Genomic DNA, 14,307 nt, shown 5'->3' on the forward strand with positions numbered 1-14,307 from the left:
ATCTGCAGCACGTCCGATAGCTTCGAAGTTAGTTTTCTGAATCAATTTTCCACCCTTCAGGGGTAAGAACGAATCCCAGGAATTGTACTGATTGGGTACCAAAGACACATTTTGCTTCATTCAACATCACGTTATGCTCCTTCAAACGTGCAAGTGCTTCAGAAAGGTTGGCATCATGTTCCTCCTTAGTTTTTCCATGAACCAGCACGTCATCGAGGTAGACCTTGATTCCCTTGCATCCACCGAGTATTCTCCGTTGCAGTACCTCTTGAAATACGTCAGGTGCATTGCACAACCCGAATGGTAGCCGTACGCAGCGGAACATCCCAAACTCCGTGAAAAAAATCGTCAAGTGTCGTGATTCAACGTCAAGTTCGACATGAAAAAACGCATTTTTCAAATCAATCGTGGAAAACCACGTTGCGCCGTTTAAATCTGCAACTATGCTTTCCAACGTCGGCATGCTGAATGGGGTTCGGTATATATACTTGTTCGGTCCTCTCAGGTCAATTACGAGTCGGATATCGTGTTTACCTTTCGGTACTACGATCATAGATGAACAGAACGAAGTGTCCATTGCATCCGTCACCTTCTCGATAATATTGGCATTCACAAGCTGCTGCAGGCGTTCGTCGACTAATGGTTTTACTGCCTGCGGAATGCTCAGATAGATGTTCCTGCAGGGTGGTCTTGATCTGTCATATGAAATCATCACCGGCGGAATATTGAATTTGGGGAAGGCCTCATTCGTATTGATCGCTGCGATTTCGCCTGAGAGAAACGATATAGTAGAATCGTCCGCAGTCGTTACCGGAACCTTGATCCCCAGCATAAGCACACTGTATCTTGTCGCCGTTGTCCTGCTCAGGAGGGACCTAAGCTCTCGCACCACATAGAATTTCTCCAGATACACGGGCCTGTCTTCGGATATGAACAAGTAGGCCTCGAATGTGACCCTTCTGTCCGCAGTTCCGGCACACTTTATCAACGGCGTGGCAATAAGATGGTTCGTGGGTACTACTAGTACATCTCCAACATGCCTGCTGAGCCGGTCTCTGCTTTACTAGAAACCGATGATTTCCGGAACGATTGTAGGGACGCCTCGAATAACCACGGTGACGGAAGCCAAAGCGTCCGTAGTTTTGTCCACGGAACTGTTGACCAGACAACGGAAAATCAGCGCTCACGGGCGCGATAGTTACCTGTTCTGCTGGCTCGTGTCTTTCCTTGAAGAACTGTTCACTGAGTTGGATGCACTCAATCTCTCGCACTTTATCAATCAATTCGGTGAACGACCCTTTGCGATGCAACAATTTGAGGGCATCAGTCCGAACCTCCTTACATCTTGCATGGGTTGAAACGGTACTCAGTATTGCTTCTGATTCCCCATCCGAACTGTATTCACACATTCGGGCTATGGCTCCCACCTTGGTTATGTAAGCTGAGTCCGATTCCCCTTGCTTCTGGAACAAGAGAGCCAGTTTACGCCGTTGCAGCATTACATCCGAACCAGAGCTAAAGTAGGTTTTCAGCCGGTGCATCGCATTCGAAAACGGCAGCAATACGGCATCCGGCGAACTATCATCAGATTTAGTGTTCTTGTATATGTCCAACAGCCGAATGCCTGCCTTGACCTTGAAGATCATAAATTGCGTTGCTTCATCGACGATACCAGCTAGTTGCATCGAGTCTACCAGCAAATCCTTCCATTGCTCGAATGCATATCGATGTATCTCTCCATCATCACCGAGGGGTTTGCATTCTGGTACATTAACGGAAGAAATGGACAATTGGTTTATAGACGACATAAACCACGAGTCCTCGAGCGAAGCTGAAGCCATCCGTTGAGTGCTGTGGGGCCTGAAGTGTTCACCCAGACTGCTCATACTCTGGTTTTGCACCTCGTTGGTAGACGTAGATGTTGGCCTGGCTAGAGTTTCAAGTTGCTCTTTCTCCTTGCGAATTTTCTCCAGTTCATTACGCAGCTCGGCAGTCAAAGATTTTTCAGCTTCCAGTTCCTTCGCCATTGTCCTCATATCATAGGATTCCTGCTGCTATGCCTTCTTACTTTTCTTCTTCTGGGCTTCCAGTTTTCCTGGAGCCGAGTCAGCAGTGTGTGACGCGATTTTCGAACGTTGGACTTCGTGTGCAACATTCTTCTTGCTTTTCTTCTTCGGTATTCCCGTTTGATCAGATCCGATCCGATCAGCCGATCCTTCCAATTGCTTCTTTTTCTTCGAAGTCGATTTCCTAGAACGAAAATAACGGTTCTTTAAACTGGTTTCCTTCAATTCATTCAATTAATAAAATTTACGAATTTCTCATTGCTGACTATCATTAAACTAGTATGCGTTGTGTTACGCCTGCTAGCGATAAAACTTAAAACGTCTGCTTAAAACCTCCGAAGCAATTTTTGGCTTGTGTCATGATGAGCCTACTGGAAAATAAATTCCAGCCTACTCACCACCACTTTTCAGTGCCAGGTTGAGCCTACTGGTTTAACTTAACCAGCCTACTCAACACCACTTTTTTTTCAATTCTTGGCCTGCGTCATGATGAGCGTACTGGTAAATCTATTCCAGCCTAATCACCACCGCTCGAAACACTTTCCATTGCTTTTGCTAATTATTTAATTAAGTTAATTATTCCGCACACCTCGTTACATCAGTAAATTCCAAAATAAATCTATACTTACTTCGCGGGAGCGTTGACTCCGCCATTGTGGTGACCGAAAATCTCTTCGCCGTCCATTTTCTTCCCGAAACAAATCTGCAGCACGTCCGATTCAGAAAACTAACTTCGAAGCTATCGGACGTGCTGCAGATTTGTTCCGGGAAGAAAATGGACGGCGAAGAGATTTTCGGCCACCACAGACACGTCAACTCCTCTTTTGCTGAATTCCTCTTCTCAACTCGATTCTCCGCACATGATCAGCTTCGTTATTCGTAACGATTATATTTTTCATGTTCTTCCGTTTGTTGTTGACGTCGCTGTCACCCGTAATCGTACACTGGACCAAATGTCACTCTCATATTTATTTGCATAACTCTCAGTAGTTAACAAAGGAATGTATTAAGACATTTGAATGTAATGTTGAGGAAACGCATGTGATGTATGTACAATGGTCTTTTATCGAAATAAGTAATATTCAAACACACTGTTGTAGTAAAAATAGTTCGTATATTTATTGGAATGAAATCACAAATTTGTTCCACTTCAGGCGATTTTAGCACATTCAAACGAGTATCTTTTTTTTTTAATCGATCGATGTTATTTGGGAAGCAATTCAATCAACAACTGAAAGAATCTAGTGCACATTGAACATATGTTTTTTTTTTCTTCGGATTCGGTGGTTTTCTCTCGTGGGATTCTAATTTGAATCAAATGTAGTGAAATGCACCAGACTTGTAACTAAACTTTTCCTGGACATAATACAAAATCATCACATTTGTAAAATAAGCTAAAACTGTTACCTTTTTATTTGAAGCGTGGATAAAACTAACTGTAACAGGGTGTTAAGTAATACTGCCACAAACTAAATCGATATGACGATGAGCTTTCTACTGCGCACTGTTCGCTGAATATGGCTTTTTATTAAAACGTGTTCTGTTCACTATCTAGCAAAAATCAACCTGTTTTCCGAATTTGCTTTCACTTTCATGGTTAACCCTACGTTATTGCATCGTTTCCATCTCGATCAGTTTATTCTGTTTTCTCATACGAAAGGATAAAATGGAAGTACCTAAATTTCTTCATAAGGCATAACTTTCGTTTCTTACCTACAAGCCTAATCGTGAATGTTCCTTAAAAAAATATGGTCAACAACAAACGCACACTCTCACACACATTCGGTTTATGCTTTCTAGCAAGCGATAATCTCAAAGTCTGCTCTACGCTTGAGGAATGTGGGAATCGGGGGCTCTTCTAGGTCATCCTACCACGGCTAAGTGGATCCTACGCAGTTGAGGAGGGGTCTCGGTCTCGTACACTACCTAATGTGGATAAAACAGAATATTTTGGCTACGACGGGTAAGTACAGCTTTGTACATTCTTTCTCCTAAAAATTGAGCAGCTTGGCCTCTCAGAGCTTTTTGGTGCTGTTCACGTCCACGGCGAGGTCCTGCAGGGACCCCTTGAACGCTGGCAGCAGTGGCTTTTTGTCCTCTTTGGTCTTTTTGTGCTTGGCTCGGTTGTGTTTGGTGTCCCTACGGTTGACAATAAGATACATAAGATCGAATCGAAAGAATTTCCCCGACAAACTCACCTATTGATGACACCATCTTCGTCGTCCATCATCTTGAGGATGATGATTTGATCGTTCGAGTCGATCGGCGCAATGGAAATGTCCCGAACGGCACGGAACTTACCGCAGTTGTTGAGATGTTCGTTCTCCAGACGGAAGAAGTTCCACACGAAACGACGGAACACCTCGAGCGGAGCTAGAACCGACGTCATCAGATCACCGGAAACGATTTTGTTCTCCGTCAATGCGTACGATATGCCCCACACGAACCGAAGGAACAAGTCCTCGATGATGGCAAAGTAGTAGAAGAACTACAAGAGGATAGAGGGTATTACAATGATAGAACTAGTAGGAGAAATACAGCGAATATCTTACAGGAGTTGAGTAAACGATTTCCTCTCGGAGGAAGGTATTTTCGCCGGCATTCTTATCGAACAAGCCCCAATCCATTTTGATGTCCCAGGTGTAGGCGTACACGGACGATACGATCTGGCTTAGAAGCCACAGCCACAGGTATGGACTATCGTACGCGTCTTCATATTTGGCTGTGAATGAGGATTGTTTGAAATTAGAGTTTTATGGTCTTGCAACGTAGATAGGCATTAGTTTTCTGGTCGCCATTTTTGGACCCTAGACTTCTTTCTCATACCAAATATATCCATACTGCATGGCTTTAGAGCCTGAAAATACATTAAACAACCGCCATCTTGAACTTGGAGCCGCCATCTTGGATTTTAGACCTCCATATTGGATATTTTGTTCGTAAGTTTTGGACTCCGAATCGGACATTTGCTTCATATCAAATATATAAATATTTCATGATTTTGGAACCTTTGACAGCCGCCATGTTGAATTTTGTGATGCCATATTGGATATTCTGGTCGCCATTTTTGGAATCCAGACTTCTTCCCTTTACCAAATATACCCATATTGCATGGCTTTAGAGGCCAAAACACCATTAAAAAGCCGCATTGAATTTGGAGCATCCATCTTGGATTTTAGACCGCCATCTTGGATACTCTGGTCGCCACTTTAGGACTCCAGGAATCTTCCTATACCAAATATACTCATATTCAAGGTTTAAGAACCTAAAACACCACTAAAGAGCCGCCATCTTGAATTTGGAGCCATTCCTTGAATATTCTGGTCGCCATTTTCGGACTCCAGACATCTTCCTCATACCAAACATACCCATATTGCATGGTTTTAGAGCCATTCAACAACCACCATCTTGTATTTTATACCGCCATCTTGGATATTTTGGTTAACATTTTTGGACTCCGGACATCTTCACACCAAATATGCTCATATTGCTTTGCATGGTTTAAGAGCTTAAAACACCATACAACAGCCGATTTCAGACCGCCATCTTAGATTTTAGACCACCATCTTGGATATTTTGGTCGTCAGTTTTGGACTCCAGACTCTTCCCCATACCAAATATACCCATATTGCATAGTTTTTGAGCCTAAAACACCATTAAATAGCCACCATCTTTAATTTGGAGCCGCCATCTTGGATATGCTGGTCGAAATTTTTGGACTCCGGACATCTTCCCCATATCAAATATACTCAAATTGCATGTTTTTTGAGCCTAAAACACCATTCAACAGCAGCCATATTGAATTTGGTGGTGCCATTTTGGATTTAATACCGCCATCTTGGATGTTTCGGTCGTATTTTTGGACTCCGGACATCTTCCCCCATACCAAATATACCCATTTTGCATGGTTTAAGAGCCTAAAACACCATTAAACAGCCGCCATCTTGAATTTGGAGCCGCCATCTTGAATTTTATACCGCCATCTTGGGTATTTTGGTCGTATTTTTTACTCTGGACTTCTTTCCCATACCAAATATATCCATGTTACATGGTTTTAGAGCCTAAAACACCATTAAACAGCCGCCATCTTAAATATTAGGCTGCCATCTTGAATTTTGGGCCGACATCGCGGAATTTGTGATCACCAGTGTTGATTTCCGCACACAACTCGTCAACCATACTGAAGGTTTGAAAAATCGCCGCAGTTTGATGTGTCGCATGATGGGGTTCTAGGTTCAGTTTTATATACGGCCAGTTCTGCCGATGCCCATAACTCCGGAACGCCTTGACCGATCTGGACCATTTTTTAATAGCAAACAATGCGGTAGAATTTCGGTTCGATTCGAGTTATAATACGAAAAATCAATGGGAATGGGAAGTAACTTAAAAGTCAGTGAACTTATTTTGCGCACAGACATACATACTAGGCCTGTCCAGCTTTTCAAAAATGTTCTCTGATTCTCAAGTCCACCCCCATATTTTGATTGGCATCCTAAAAGAAGTAACTGGTCAAAATTTCAGCTAAATAAATTGAAATTAAGAGGTGCATCAAATCAATTTTGTGTTTTTCGACTATTTTTGAACTTCAAAAAATCATAACCACAGTAAAACTTGTCAAAACTTAATTCTTTTGGCAGAAATTGAAAGCTATACTTGTTTGCAACAACTTCTCCGAACATCATGTGCCAATAAAGTTGAAGGAAACATGTGTAATTATCACATTTGTAATCAGAAAAACCTTAAAAAGTTGATTTTTTGATAGATTTTGTTCTGGAACACCCTTATATACGTAATAAGTTGGATTTTTCAAAACGGCATCATATTCTCCAATGTTTGTTGGTTATTTGCTTCTTTGACACCAATGCTGTAGGAGTTGAGCAAAAATTACTAAAATTCGTGAAAGCCAAATGTGGCCTAAAAAGTAGCTTTTCGGATGCAATCACGCTTTGGCGCGCAAAAAGTGGCATCGCGTCAGCACTGATATGATAGCCAACACCTGTCATCACGCTTGTTTGTTATCACCCGTGATAGGGGGTAGCCAAGGCAAACTACTAGGAAGCAAAGCTACTACGTTCAGTACAATTTCGCGCCACAGCGTGATTGTCCCCAAAAAGCTAGTTTTTAGGCCACATTTGGCTTTCCCGAATTTTAATATTTTTTGTTCAACTCCTACAGCATTGGTGTCAAAGAAACAAATAACCAAAAAACATGAGAGAATATGATGCCGTTTTAAAATATCAAACTTATTACGTATATTGAGGTGTTCCAGAACGAAATCTATCAAAAAATCAACTTTTTAAGGTTTTTCTGATCACAAATGTGATAATTACACATGTTTCCTTCAATTTTATTGGCACTTGTTGTTCGGAGAAGTTGTAGCAAACAAGTATAGCTTTCAATTTCTGCTGAAAGAATTAAGTTTTGACAAGTTTTAGTGTAGTTATGATTTTTTGAAGTTCAAAAATAGTCGAAAAACACAAAATTGATTTGATGCACCTCTTAATTTCAATGGATTTGGCTGAAATTTTGACCAGTTACTTCTTTTAGGATGCCAATCAAAATATGGGGGCGGACTTGAGAATCAGAGAACATTTTTGAAAAGCTGGACAGGCCTAATACATACATACACACATACATACATCATCTCAAATCATCGAACTGAGTTGATTGGTATATGCGACTTGATCCTCCGAGCCTTTTTGTACGAGAAAGGCAAAAATGAAGGATTTTAGAGGAAGATTGTGGAAGCAATTCCGGACGGAATCTTGTGAGGAAACTCAGATAGAATTCTCTGAAGACAAATACCGGAAAACTCCCAGAAATAACCTCTAATGGTATCCTGTAAGAAGTAGGGTAAAGTAATTTCTGGTGGATTACTTGACAAAAAATCAATTCTTTAGAGGAGTACCAAGAAAAAATCGTGGAGCGATATTGGGGAAAATTCCTGGAAAAGTATCGGAATCGCGGGAAAATCCCTGAATGCATCATAAGTAAGAGGAATTCTAAATCTCGGGAAAAATCCCTACAGAAATCCTGGTAAAATCCCTGAATGAATTCAGGAGCAAATATCTTAAGCAATTCCGGAAGGAATCCCGGTTCTCCTGGAATCCTGACATGGATTCTCCTAGAATCCAGAGCGGGATTCTCCCAGAATCCTGAGCAGGATTCTCCCAGAATCCTGAGCAGGATTCTCCCAGAATCCTGAGCAGGATTCTCCCAGAATCCTGAGCAGGATTCTCCCAGAATCCTGAGCAAGATTCTCCCAGAGTCCTGAGCAGGATTCTCCCAGAATCCTGAGCAGGATTCTCCCAGAATCCTGAGCAGGATTCTCCCAGAATCCTGAGCAGGATTCTCCCAGAATCCTGAGCAGGATTCTCCCAGAATCCTGAGCAGGATTCTCCCAGAATCCTGAGCAGGATTCTCCCAGAATCCTGAGCAGGATTCTCCCAGAATCCTGAGCAGGATTCTCCCAGAATCCTGAGCAGGATTCTCCCAGAATCCTGAGCAGGATTCTCCCAGAATCCTGAGCAGGATTCTCCCAGAATCCTGAGCAGGATTCTCCCAGAATCCTGAGCAGGATTCTCCCAGAATCCTGAGCAGGATTCTCCCAGAATCCTGAGCAGGATTCTCCCAGAATCCTGAGCAGGATTCTCCCAGAATCCTGAGCAGGATTCTCCCAGAATCCTGAGCAGGATTCTCCCAGAATCCTGAGCAGGATTCTCCCAGAATCCTGAGCAGGATTCTCCCAGAATCCTGAGCAGGATTTTCCCAGAATCCTGAGCAGGATTCTCCCAGAATCCTGAGCAGGATTCTCCCAGAATCCTGAGCAGGATTCTCCCAGAATCCTGAGCAGGATTCTCCCAGAATCCTGAGCAGGATTCTCCCAGAATCCTGAGCAGGATTCTCCCAGAATCCTGAGCAGGATTCTCCCAGAATCCTGAGCAGGATTCTCCCAGAATCCTGAGCAGGATTCTCCCAGAATCCTGAGCAGGATTCTCCCAGAATCCTGAGCAGGATTCTCCCAGAATCCTGAGCAGGGTTCTCCCAGAATCCTGAGCAGGATTCTCCCAGAATCCTGAGCAGGATTCTCCCAGAATCCTGAGCAGGATTCTCCCAGAATCCTGAGCAGGATTCTCCCAGAATCCTGAGCAGGATTCTCCCAGAATCCTGAGCAGGATTCTCCCAGAATCCTGAGCAGGATTCTCCCAGAATCCTGAGCAGGATTCTCCCAGAATCCTGAGCAGGATTCTCCCAGAATCCTGAGCAGGATTCTCCCAGAATCCTGAGCAGGATTCTCCCAGAATCCTGAGCAGGATTCTCCCAGAATCCTGAGCAGGATTCTCCCAGAATCCTGAGCAGGATTCTCCCAGAATCCTGAGCAGGATTCTCCCAGAATCCTGAGCAGGATTCTCCCACAATCCTGAGCAGGATTCTCCCACAATCCTGAGCAGGATTCTCCCACAATCCTGAGCAGGGTTCTCCCAGAATCCTGAGCAGGATTCTCCCACAATCTTGAGCAGGATTCTCCCAGAATCCCGAGCAGGATTCACCCAGAATCCTGAGCAGGATTCTCCCAGAATCCAGAGCAGGATTCTCCCAGAATCCTGAGCAGGATTCTCCCACAATCCTGAGCAGGATTCTCCCAGAATCCTGAGCAGGATTCTCCCAGAATCCTGAGCAGGATTTTCCCAGAATCCTGAGCAGAATTCTCCCAGAATCCTGAGCAGGATTCTCCCAGAATCCTGAGCAGGATTCTCCCACAATCATGAGCAGGATTCTCCCACAATCATGAGCAGGATTCTCCCACAATCCTGAGCAGGATTCTCCCAGAATCCCGAGCAGGATTCTCCCAGAATCCTGAGCAGGATTCTCCCAGAATCCTGAGCAGGATTCTCCCAGAATCCTGAGCAGGATTCTCCCAGAATCCTGAGCAGGATTCTCCCAGAATCCTGAGCAGGATTCTCCCAGAATCCTGAGCAGGATTCTCCCAGAATCCTGAGCAGGATTCTCCCAGAATCCTGAGCAGGATTCTCCCAGAATCCTGAGCAGGATTCTCCCAGAATCCTGAGCAGGATTCTCCCAGAATCCTGAGCAGGATTCTCCCAGAATCCTGAGCAGGATTCTCCCAGAATCCTGAGCAGGATTCTCCCAGAATCCTGAGCAGGATTCTCCCAGAATCCTGAGCAGGATTCTCCCAGAATCCTGAGCAGGATTCTCCCAGAATCCTGAGCAGGATTCTCCCAGAATCCTGAGCAGGATTCTCCCAGAATCCTGAGCAGGATTCTCCCAGAATCCTGAGCAGGATTCTCCCAGAATCCTGAGCAGGATTCTCCCAGAATCCTGAGCAGGATTCTCCCAGAATCCTGAGCAGGATTCTCCCAGAATCCTGAGCAGGATTCTCCCAGAATCCTGAGCAGGATTCTCCCAGAATCCTGAGCAGGGTTCTCCCAGAATCCTGAGCAGGATTCTCCCAGAATCCTGAGCAGGATTCTCCCAGAATCCTGAGCAGGATTCTCCCAGAATCCTGAGCAGGATTCTCCCAGAATCCTGAGCAGGATTCTCCCAGAATCCTGAGCAGGATTCTCCCAGAATCCTGAGCAGGATTCTCCCAGAATCCTGAGCAGGATTCTCCCAGAATCCTGAGCAGGATTCTCCCAGAATCCTGAGCAGGATTCTCCCAGAATCCTGAGCAGGATTCTCCCAGAATCCTGAGCAGGATTCTCCCAGAATCCTGAGCAGGATTCTCCCAGAATCCTGAGCAGGATTCTCCCAGAATCCTGAGCAGGATTCTCCCAGAATCCTGAGCAGGATTCTCCCAGAATCCTGAGCAGGATTCTCCCAGAATCCTGAGCAGGATTCTCCCACAATCCTGAGCAGGATTCTCCCACAATCCTGAGCAGGATTCTCCCACAATCCTGAGCAGGGTTCTCCCAGAATCCTGAGCAGGATTCTCCCACAATCTTGAGCAGGATTCTCCCAGAATCCCGAGCAGGATTCACCCAGAATCCTGAGCAGGATTCTCCCAGAATCCAGAGCAGGATTCTCCCAGAATCCTGAGCAGGATTCTCCCACAATCCTGAGCAGGATTCTCCCAGAATCCTGAGCAGGATTCTCCCAGAATCCTGAGCAGGATTTTCCCAGAATCCTGAGCAGAATTCTCCCAGAATCCTGAGCAGGATTCTCCCAGAATCCTGAGCAGGATTCTCCCACAATCATGAGCAGGATTCTCCCACAATCATGAGCAGGATTCTCCCACAATCCTGAGCAGGATTCTCCCAGAATCCCGAGCAGGATTCTCCCAGAATCCTGAGCAGGATTCTCCCAGAATCCTGAGCAGGATTCTCCCAGAATCCTGAGCAGGATTCTCCCAGAATCCTGAGCAGGATTCTCCCAGAATCCTGAGCAGGATTCTCCCAGAATCCTGAGCAGGATTCTCCCAGAATCCTGAGCAGGATTCTTCCAGAATCCTGAGCAGGATTCTTCCAGAATCCTGAGCAGGATTCTCCCAGAATCCTGAGCAGGATTCTCCCAGAATCCTGAGCAGGATTCTCCCAGAATCCTGAGCAGGATTCTCCCAGAATCCTGAGCAGGATTCTCCCAGAATCCTGAGCAGGATTCTCCCAGAATCCTGAGCAGGATTCTCCCAGAATCCTGAGCAGGATTCTCCCAGAATCCTGAGCAGGATTCTCCCAGAATCCTGAGCAGGATTCTCCCACAATCCTGAGCAGGATTCTCCCACAATCCCGAGCAGGATTCACCCAGAATCCCGAGCAGGATTCACCCAGAATCCTGAGCAGGATTCTCCCAGAACCCTGAGCAGGATTCTCCCAGAATCCTGAGCAGGATTCTCCCACAATCCTGAGCAGGATTCTCCCAGAATCCTGAGCAGAATTCTCCCAGAATCCTGAGCAGGATTCTCCCAGAATCCTGAGCAGGATTCTCCCACAATCATGAGCAGGATTCTCCCACAATCATGAGCAGGATTCTCCCACAATCCTGAGCAGGATTCTCCCAGAATCCCGAGCAGGATTCACCCAGAATCCTGAGCAGGATTCTCCCAGAATCCTGAGCAGGATTCTCCCAGAACCCTGAGCAGGATTCTCCCAGAATCCTGAGCAGGATTCTCCCAGAATCCTGAGCAGGATTCTCCCAGAATCCTGAGCAGGATTCTCCCAGAATCCTGAGCAGGATTCTTCCAGAATCCTGAGCAGGATTCTTCCAGAATCCTGAGCAGGATTCTCCCAGAATCCTGAGCAGGATTCTCCCAGAATCCTGAGCAGGATTCTCCCAGAATCCTGAGCAGGATTCTCCCAGAATCCTGAGCAGGATTCTCCCAGAATCCTGAGCAGGATTCTCCCAGAATCCTGAGCAGGATTCTCCCAGAATCCTGAGCAGGATTCTCCCAGAATCCTGAGCAGGATTCTCCCAGAATCCTGAGCAGGATTCTCCCAGAATCCTGAGCAGGATTCTCCCAGAATCCTGAGCAGGATTCTCCCACAATCCTGAGCAGGATTCTCCCACAATCCCGAGCAGGATTCACCCAGAATCCCGAGCAGGATTCACCCAGAATCCTGAGCAGGATTCTCCCAGAACCCTGAGCAGGATTCTCCCAGAATCCTGAGCAGGATTCTCCCACAATCCTGAGCAGGATTCTCCCAGAATCCTGAGCAGAATTCTCCCAGAATCCTGAGCAGGATTCTCCCAGAATCCTGAGCAGGATTCTCCCACAATCATGAGCAGGATTCTCCCACAATCATGAGCAGGATTCTCCCACAATCCTGAGCAGGATTCTCCCAGAATCCCGAGCAGGATTCACCCAGAATCCTGAGCAGGATTCTCCCAGAATCCTGAGCAGGATTCTCCCAGAACCCTGAGCAGGATTCTCCCAGAATCCTGACCAGGATTCTCCCAGAATCCTGAGCAGGATTCTCCCAGAATCCTGAGCAGGATTCTCCCAGAATCCTGAGCAGGATTCTCCCAGAATCCTGAGCAGGATTCTCCCAGAATCCTGAGCAGGATTCTTCCAGAATCCTGAGCAGGATTCTTCCAGAATCCTGAGCAGGATTCTCCCAGAATCCTGAGCAGGATTCTCCCAGAATCCTGAGCAGGATTCTCCCAGAATCCTGAGCAGGATTCTCCCAGAATCCTGAGCAGGATTCTCCCAGAATCCTGAGCAGGATTCTTCCAGAATCCTGAGCAGGATTCTCCCAGAATCCTGAGCAGGATTCTCCCAGAATCCTGAGCAGGATTCTCCCAGAATCCTGAGCAGGATTCTCCCAGAATCCTGAGCAGGATTCTCCCAGAATCCTGAGCAGGATTCTCCCAGAATCCTGAGCAGGATTCTCCCAGAATCCTGAGCAGGATTCTCCCAGAATCCTGAGCAGGATTCTCCCAGAATCCTGAGCAGGATTCTCCCAGAATCCTGAGCAGGATTCTCCCACAATCCTGAGCAGGATTCTCCCACAATCCCGAGCAGGATTCACCCAGAATCCCGAGCAGGATTCACCCAGAATCCTGAGCAGGATTCTCCCAGAACCCTGAGCAGGATTCTCCCAGAATCCTGAGCAGGATTCTCCCACAATCCTGAGCAGGATTCTCCCAGAATCCTGAGCAGAATTCTCCCAGAATCCTGAGCAGGATTCTCCCAGAATCCTGAGCAGGATTCTCCCACAATCATGAGCAGGATTCTCCCACAATCATGAGCAGGATTCTCCCACAATCCTGAGCAGGATTCTCCCAGAATCCCGAGCAGGATTCACCCAGAATCCTGAGCAGGATTCTCCCAGAATCCTGAGCAGGATTCTCCCAGAACCCTGAGCAGGATTCTCCCAGAATCCTGACCAGGATTCTCCCAGAATCCTGAGCAGGATTCTCCCAGAATCCTGAGCAGGATTCTCCCAGAATCCTGAGCAGGATTCTCCCAGAATCCTGAGCAGGATTCTCCCAGAATCCTGAGCAGGATTCTTCCAGAATCCTGAGCAGGATTCTCCCAGAATCCTGAGCAGGATTCTCCCAGAATCCTGACAAGGCAAGCTGAGTAGCATGTTACGCATGAAGGATCTCGGACCAGCTACGATGAAGTTGCAGTACATACTCAACATCTGGCAACGAGGAGATAAGTGGTTTTTCCGATGCTGATCGGGCCACTGACTCGGGTGACCGGAAATCAACCAGTGGATACATGTTCCTGCTGCAAGGCGGAGCGGTATCATGGAGCTGGAAGAGGCAACTAACCGTTGCA

The 14,307-nt window shown here is 46.1% G+C and overlaps 1 protein-coding gene across 2 annotated transcripts in view; it reads right to left on the reverse strand.

The window, feature by feature from the left end:
• Positions 1 to 3,160: 3,160 nt before the first annotated feature.
• LOC109405351 (solute carrier family 53 member 1-like) overlaps positions 3,161 to 14,307 on the reverse strand; it is a 553,430-nt gene continuing 542,283 nt past the window's right edge. For both annotated transcript variants that reach the window (XM_062843178.1, XM_062843177.1), the window contains 3 exons: positions 4,619 to 4,788; positions 4,265 to 4,554; positions 3,161 to 4,205 (listed from right to left, as the gene is read on the reverse strand). In XM_062843178.1, coding sequence (XP_062699162.1) covers positions 4,082 to 4,205; positions 4,265 to 4,554; positions 4,619 to 4,788 — 584 coding nt within the window. In that variant the 3' untranslated portion in view covers positions 3,161 to 4,081. The remainder of the gene's footprint in view (positions 4,206 to 4,264; positions 4,555 to 4,618; positions 4,789 to 14,307) is intronic.

Source organism: Aedes albopictus, chromosome 1, assembly GCF_035046485.1.
Source record: "Aedes albopictus strain Foshan chromosome 1, AalbF5, whole genome shotgun sequence".
Classification (NCBI taxonomy): Eukaryota; Metazoa; Arthropoda; class Insecta; order Diptera; family Culicidae; genus Aedes; species Aedes albopictus.